The 8,758-nt window shown below is 26.6% G+C and overlaps 1 protein-coding gene across 50 annotated transcripts in view; it reads right to left on the bottom strand.

Annotated features, from left to right (window-relative positions):
* LOC126894099 (cell adhesion molecule Dscam2) overlaps positions 1 to 8,758 on the bottom strand; it is a 60,269-nt gene that overhangs the window by 24,289 nt on the left and 27,222 nt on the right. For 46 of the 50 annotated variants that reach the window (XM_050664819.1, XM_050664830.1, XM_050664832.1 and 43 more), the window contains 5 exons: positions 3,666 to 3,847; positions 3,351 to 3,608; positions 3,149 to 3,293; positions 2,832 to 3,094; positions 2,330 to 2,491 (listed from right to left, as the gene is read on the bottom strand). In XM_050664819.1, the coding sequence (XP_050520776.1) occupies positions 2,330 to 2,491; positions 2,832 to 3,094; positions 3,149 to 3,293; positions 3,351 to 3,608; positions 3,666 to 3,847 (1,010 nt within the window). Of the gene's footprint in view, positions 1 to 2,329; positions 2,492 to 2,831; positions 3,095 to 3,148; positions 3,294 to 3,350; positions 3,609 to 3,665; positions 3,848 to 5,678; positions 5,800 to 8,574; positions 8,696 to 8,758 lie in introns of all 50 variants that reach the window. The other 4 variants (XM_050664797.1, XM_050664811.1, XM_050664824.1 and 1 more) reach the window with 2 other exon arrangements.

The following is an 8,758-nucleotide window of genomic DNA, read 5'->3' as shown; positions in this document are numbered from 1 at the left end:
ATATACAGTAGAACTCCAATTATCCGAATTAATGGGGACCGGGACCCATTCACTGACTAATCAAAATAAACAATGACAGGTGACTGCAATGCGCCGGAACTGGATTGGGAACTCTTACCACGTGTTGTGCCTACACTGACGCCGCGGACTTAGGACAAATTTTTTTCTGATTTTTTCTGAAAGTGATTCGGATAATCGGCGATTCGGATGATCGGAGTTCGGATAATTGGAGTTCTACTGTACTTTTATTTGAAAGAGGAACTTGCCTATCGAATATTAACATATTGTGTGGTGTTCATCATTACCAATTGGATTACGCATTAATGTTAAGGCTTGACTGTCTGATATGTAGATGTAGAATGTATAGATATACAAAGCTATACAAACTTTGTAACAAAAATCTTTATGGTTGACCATAAATGTTGTCGCGTATTCAACAATACTTGTTCTGTTAATTGCCATACAAGTATAAGACCCTTAATGATATTCAGTTAGTTTTAACAGAAATTGTTTTTTTCTATTTAATTACGTGATTTTGGTTCCAGTAATGAATTTTAAAGCCGACTGGGTTCGGCACTGAAATTCCCAAGTTATACTAATTGGCAAATCTCCTCTTGATACCTGGCAAATTAATTGCGCGTTATCACCGAGGATTAATTCACCGTCAATTGAAAAAGGCATTATTGAGGGGGGTACTAAAAATCAAGATAATCATGCTATAAAATTTAGTGATATGCAATTATAGTGTATGTTAATTGGAATCAACGGANCCCAAGTTATACTAATTGGCAAATCTCCTCTTGATACCTGGCAAATTAATTGCGCGTTATCACCGAGGATTAATTCACCGTCAATTGAAAAAGGCATTATTGAGGGGGGTACTAAAAATCAAGATAATCATGCTATAAAATTTAGTGATATGCAATTATAGTGTATGTTAATTGGAATCAACGGATATTTTATAATTAAAGCGTAACTCTGTGCTAATTCTAATGCTTTTATACACTGATGTTTTTCTTTATATATGTACCATTAACCATCAAAACCGCAGTTTGATTTGAGGTTCCTGCTCTATTTTTTGCTACACACGAATAACTTCCTCGATGATATTCTGTTACTACGGGGATTTCTAGCATTGTAATCTTTTTTCCAATCCGATTTTCCGTGATGGGTTGCGGTAATGGTTGAATTTGCCCTTCTAAGCTTTGAAATACCCATATTATGTCTAACGGAGTATCTCCTTTAATTACATGACAAGTAAGTTGTGCTGTTTCACCAACATTTGATTCACCCTCGAATGAAAAAGGTTTCATTGATGGCGGTACTGATAACAAGTTAATTGGTCTTTACTTTTTTGTCGATAAAAAGGACAGGGAATCATGAAAGGGATTAAAATTTGAAAATATAATATTGTATTTCTGAAATTTAGGCAGAAATCATACTAAATACTGTTAAGACTATCGTATTCATTATGCATGTTTACCATTAACATATAACACAGCTGATTGAGAGACTTTACCCGCACGATTGCTGGCGGTACAAATATAAGTCCCACGATGGAACTGTGTTACCAAAGGTATTTCAAGAACCGCTATTTTCTTTCCTATTCGATTTATAGTTGTTACTTCCGGTAGAGGGGCTGTACGATTATCTGCGTCTCGGAAAGTCCAATATAGTTCAAGAGGCATATCTCCTTTACTTACATGACACGTAAGCTGAGCATTGTCGCCAGAATTAGTCTCCCCGTCAAATGAGAATGATAATATAACAGGGGGAACTAAAATACATCGATTTTTTTTGCTATATATCATTTCTTTTTATTATTTTTAAATTTTAAATGTCACTATGTTCATAGTAATCAAATTAAACTAAAATGATAATAACAAACGAAGTTTTTAGGTTTTAAATTTTTTTAAAGCAACAAATCTGGATTATTATTTGAAATATAATCCTGTTTATTTATGTCATAGTACTCTATAATAAAATAATTATCATTCAGTTTTTTTAAATAGTAATTAAATTAATAAATACTTTTAATCATATGGATATTCCTATAAATTTGATTGTAATAATCATTAAAAATATTACATTTTTTAGCAATGTTCGTGTGCTACCAAACAATTATTTTGTAACATTTAATATATATATATATATAATTCAATATAACATTCAATAATATTCAATTTTCAGTAAATGAGTAACTAAAAAGTATGTTTTAGGACCTTAATAAAACATTTTCCTAAAACATCTGTAAATATGAATCCACTGATATTAAAATTCCTGAAAATAATTATTTTATAGTAAAAAATTTATAAAATAATTTACTTACCCATAACTTGAACTTCTAGGTTTCCTTTTGCAGTATGGCCTTGTGAATTTTTTGCTACGCACGTATATGTTGCTTGATCAGATGATCTTTCGACATTTTCAATAATTAACGTACCATTAGGGAAAACCTTTTGCTTTCGATTAATAGGGAGTTGGCGATTTTCTAAATTTAAAAAATTTAGATAATTTAAAAATGACTTATATTATTTGAAAAAAGTAGGGAAGAATGTTATACCTTGGACCTCGCTGTACCATAGTTCTATTTAAACTACGAGCCTATACACAAATCGTATACAATTTTAATTTTGATATTTTTTTTTTACATAATTTAGGAGTATTTAAATAAGACTACAGTACAGTGATATCCAAGGCACAATATTTCCCGCTATAAATAAAAATATAATTATACAAATTTATATGGCACATGCAGAGTAAAAGATCGACTTCGTGTTGTATATCAAATTAACCTTGATCTGTTTAATAAAATTATTTGAAAAACTAACCTCTCTCCCATGTAATCGATTCTAATGGGTAACCAGCAACAGGACACGTCACAAAAAGATTTTCTCCCGATACAATATTCTTTTTTTCCATAGGTCTTATGAAAGGTAATCCATAAACATTTAAATGGGCAGTATGTTCAGCAGTACCTACTTTAGAAACTGCTACGCATTTATAATGTCCTCCATCATTTGTGTGTACAGAAGAAATATTTAAATAGGAAACGACTTCACCAGCCAAAGTAATATGTTGTCCGATACGAAGTCTTAAAATATAGAAAAAATTAAATTAAGTACATTCATACTTATTATCAAACTACCTTTCTGTACTACTCAGACGCTTTGAGTCAAGTTCCCAATTTATTTCAGGTGTTGGGTTACCAGATGCAATACATTTTAAGTGTAAGGATACTCCCGGTTGCATTGTATTATCACTAAAGTATTCTTTGATATGAGGTGGTTCAACTAAAAAAGTCGTAATACTCATAAAATATTTAATTTAAATTAATTCGTTTTACTTACATCGTCCTCCTAATTTAAGTTCAGCACTTCCTTGAGCACTTTCTTGTTCGTTTCTCACAAAACATTGATACATTCCTTTATCTTCTTTACGAACTGAGTCTATACGTAACACTCTTCCATCATGAGAATTCAATTTTTTACCATCTTTTAACCAAGATATTGTTTTTACCGGATTCCCTTCGTAATTACATGTTAATGTTGCGGGTCTCCCAAAATCCACAGTTTGAATCGTAGGCTCGATGATAGCATTTAATGGAGCTAAAAACAACGATGTATAAATACATAGACACAAATTTTAAATTATAATTATTTCACCTGTTACAGTTAATACGGTTTCAACGCTTTCACCACCAACAGAATTATTGACAACGCATAAATATTTTCCAGAATCTTCAACTTTAGCTTCTCGTATTATCAATGTTCCAGAAACCTGCTTAATTCTATCATTTAAAGTCACCGCTTGTTTCTTATTAGAACCTTCTGCGAACTTATACCACCTATGCATACAATTTTATTTGTTTACTTCCGCATTGAAGTCTAGTTAGACAATTAGAAGTGTGACCACGACAAATAAAGCCTAATTCAATAGCCGGTTATCTTAATTTTTTTTTTAATATTCAGAGGATATAATAAACATAAATATTTTATTACTAATTCGGTATATAACGCATATCTATTTATACGAAATTATTTTTTTAAATGGTCAGATAAACTCAGCAATAATACAAAACTGTCGAAAATTTTTTTTTTTATTTAAATTTATTAAAATTAAATTGAATTTTAAATGGAGATGTCCGATTATTGTACTTCACGCTTTCATTTCAATGACATAAAATGCATAGACACAAACAAAAAGAAAATTTGTATTTTTCTTGACATAAAACAGTTTGCAAGCACTTTGCTTTGATTTCATTAGAGATATATAAGTTTTAGGAAAATACTTTATTTTTTTTTTGTTAACTCTCAAATTTATAAAAATTATTTGATTAAATTTTCAAATAGAACAATAATTTTAATAATTATTTTTAAAAAAATGTTTAATATGCAATTAAAATATGTATCATCAAAGCAATAAAAGTAATATGTTTATATTTTGCGTTTATTCATATTTATAATACTTAATTTTAACTCCCTTTTCCAACAAAATAATACATATTTTATAGATATATATATATATTATTTTGGAAAATTCTGTTAACTATAATCACACTTCTAATAAAAATATAATATACATTTATATATTTAAAGAAAAGGTCATTTTCAAAATCCTAATAACAAAATAATGCTATAAAAATATCATATAATTCTGGAACAGTATAAAACTTAATATCAATTTTTACTAGAAATTTATTTACAAATAGGGTAAATAGCTTGTGTAAGCTATTTTTTTTATAAATTACTAAAAATATTTGATTGATTGTAAGTGTTAGTAAGCATAATTTTAATGTTTTCAAATGGAGTTTGTATATTGATTTATTTAAAGTATAATAATCCAAAAACTAAAAATTCAACAGTTACTGCTATATAATNTGATTTATTTAAAGTATAATAATCTAAAAACTAAAAATTTAATAGTTACTGCTATATAATAGAGTTCACATTTATTGAAAATTTATGTGATTAATATAAATAAAAAAAGCCGGGTTATTACGTTTTTAACGAGATTATAACACTAAAAATTTCAAATTTTATGTTGGTCTTATGAGACGTTTTCAGTATTTAAACTATCGACTTATGTTTTAAACAGGTTTAAAAAAACATGATTATTAACAACCTTGCAAACAAGTCAAATAGTATAATTATAAAGAATTTGTAAATTATTGTGTATTTAATTTCATTTATAAATTGCTATACCACATAATCAAATTTTTAAGAGCTTTCTAAGATAACTTATTATGATAATTTTTCATAGTATCAGTAGTGCCTACGAAACTTACTGATATTTTGGTATAGGAAAACCTTGACCTGGGCATAGAAGTACCGCTGGTTTATTACAAATAAAATTGTTTCCTTCAAAACGTTCTTTAGACACTTTACCAGCAATATTGGAATGAGGTTCTGTAAATTATTATATTTACTTGATTGAAAAAGTTTAAACTCAAAATTGATGTTTATGATAGAAGTAAAATAATTTTTTAATTAAATATAATTAATCTAGTACATTATGCCATATTATTAATCTTAAACAATTGAATTCAATTTATTTTTTTTCGCATGGTATCTCATTCCATATATATATTAGACTTTTTTAATAATATTGAAAAAACTATTATTGAAAATATAATAATTATATTTTTCATATTATTGAAAATATAGCGAATAACATACCGAAAATAAGGTATAGGAAAGCCCTGAGCTGAACAAATTATGGATATATGAGATTTAGTAACAAAGGATTCTCCAATTGAAAGTTCTTTTTTTATCTTCGGTGAAATACTCGTTTGGGGATCTAATAACAAGAATTTACATAAAAATTTTTTTTACTTGTAATTATATTGAAGCTCTAAATGTTAGAATTTGGATGACTATTTAGAATGTTAGCATGAGTGTTAGTTTTTAATTTTAAGGTAGTATTAACTACCTGAAAAAGATACTGGATTTCTCTGGTTTTCATAAGATAATTCATTTTATTGCAAAACAATCTTATCAACATGATTAAATTTAAATTTAATGAGAACTCTATAAATAACTGTTTTTATTGGATCTGTTAAAAAAACTACTTATTATGAGGCATAATTAAATTAGGTATTTTTTTTGTTTGATTTAACCAAGCGGTACTTAAAATTAAAGGGAAAATATTATTCTCACATATACAAAATGAGTAACAAAAATATGACAAATTCAATAACTTTTGAACCAATTTTCATTTTGTTTTTTTAATAATTATTGCGTTCATAGACTACGTTTAAAGCGTATTTTATATTATGTATCATTAATAAGAAAAATATAAAAATATTAACATTTTAAACTAAATTTTTTAACATTTTTCTTACCAAAACTTTTGATGGGTTTATAAAAATTTTAATCAAGTACTTACCAAGTTAATAGCTATTTTAATAAATAGAGTGGGTAAAGAACGCGGGTTAGGTATACGTATACAAGTACGGGCTGTACCTAACTGCGCTTCATACTTTATGTATTATGCTTATTGTAACATAACGAATCTTAAACAATTTGGAATGAAAAAATTGTCATTTTTAATTTTGAATTACATAAAAAAAAAATGTTGTTTATTCTTTTCTTATTAGTGATAGATAATATAAAATATATTTTAAACATAGTATATGAAGGCAATCATTATTAAAAGAAAAAATTTCAAAAAAATAATAATTGGATCAAAAATTATTGGATTTGTCATATCAATGTGATTCACCCTCTATATTGTCACTGCATTGTCATCTTCAAAAAATCTATCACATTCATATTTTTCAAGAAAAATAAACAGTAATGTAATTTATTTAAAAAAACATTCAATTTTGTTTAGGACTTATTAATTATTTATTACCGAAAATTAGGAATGGGATATCCTTGTGCTTGACATTGTAAACCGATATTAGAATACTGATGTCTTATGTAAGCTGTTATTTTAGTATCTGATGAAAAACTAGGAGATTTCATCCCAATAGGTTCTAATATAAATGACAATTGATAAAATTATTTTCAAATAAATAATTAATGAAACTAATTACAAAGTTAATTGAAAAAACCTAAAATGTTGGGATACTAGCATTAATTTTTTATATCAAAATGTACTTCTTCATTTTAATTAATCATTCAAACAAAAGGAATTAAACTAAATATTTATAAGTTAATAATTCATTTTTTGTATATATATATATATATATATATAGATTNTTTAATTAATCATTCAAACAAAAGGAATTAAACTAAATGTTTATAAGTTAATAATTCATTTTTTGTATATAGAAGCACACTGATTTTTTAACTTCGTCTTAATAAATATCTTCAAAAATATCAAAGCTAGCTAATGATTTTTAACAAAAATGTTTAACATTTTTACACAAAAAAGTAATTTTCGGCTACCATCCCATATACATTATACTCATATAAATTTTTTGATTTTCAAATGACAAAACCAATCTGTGTTTTTATATCAACAAAATGTATTCAATCAAAAACAATTTTATTAATAAAATATATAAAAAATATTATTTGATTTGTTTAACAAGTTACAGTAGTTAGAGCTTTAGGAGCGATCTGAAAAAATTAATTATTTTTAAAAAATGAGCTTTTCACTGGGTATAGTATATGTACAGTATAATAATAAAAGATAATTTAATTTATAATAATAAAATCATTATGTTTTGTTGAAAATTGATTCTCGTTACGAGACAAAATTTTGAATTTTACTAGTAAATTTATATTCACTTTTGAACAATTTATAGTACAACAAAACATAGATGCCTAGCATATGGGTACAATAATGACATTTTGTTTATAAATATCGCTGTAATAAAGAATTAAAGATATTACATGTATCCTAATAATTTAATCAATAAAATAAACAGAACTTAAATTTAAAATTTATCAAAATATATAATATAAAAAATTAAAAAATTACAATAATATTCGTGTAAACTATTTAATACAAATTCAAAGTAAATTACACTGAGAACCACAGGACAATAACCTATTTAAATTTTAACAACAAATTTTTGAAAACAATAGACGCAAAACAATGTAGGACATACACATATTATTACCTATTTTAGTTAAATGCTAATATTCGAACTACCATCATGTTTGTAAGGAAAAAACATTCATACCTAATAGCAGCTATAGGATAGGCTTGTGCTTCACACGTCAGACCTATTTTAGAGCTATACATTCGTTCGAATGAATGTATTTTATCATCGCTTGCAAAAGTTGGTTTTTTAACACCCACGGGCTCTGTAAACAATTATTTTTCTTAATTTCTATTAAATGGCCGAAAATACCGATTCTTTTATACAGATTAAATGTTAAATTTACTACGAAGTCAAAACTTATTAAAGCTTTGGAAAAGTATTAGTTTAATAGTATTCGCCAAGAAAGTATATATATATATGTGTGTGTGTTATATGATGCGAAACAGAGATTTGGAAAAAAACTACGATAAAAATACAATTATTTCTTTTATTTAAAAACTTTTACCTTATTTTCAACCTAAGAAAATAACTGTCCCCAAAAAAGGATTTGACATGGTCAATTAGTTTTTACAAACCTGAAGGATGGTACAGGAAAAGCTTGGGTTATACAAAACAATGTTATATATTGATTAGATTTGCGTACTATTGATCTACTTTTGTCATCTGGTGCGGTAGGCGCTTTAGCACTTATCGTATCTACACATAAATTTATGCTTTAATACCTTACGCATATTTTATTTTAAGCAATTAGATTATTCC

This window comes from Daktulosphaira vitifoliae, unplaced genomic scaffold (genome assembly GCF_025091365.1).
Source record: "Daktulosphaira vitifoliae isolate Bord-2020 unplaced genomic scaffold, ASM2509136v1 Scaffold_1, whole genome shotgun sequence".
Taxonomy (NCBI): domain Eukaryota; kingdom Metazoa; phylum Arthropoda; class Insecta; order Hemiptera; family Phylloxeridae; genus Daktulosphaira; species Daktulosphaira vitifoliae.
Note: the sequence above shows the minus strand (reverse complement) of the source record. Positions and strands in the feature narration are given on the sequence as shown.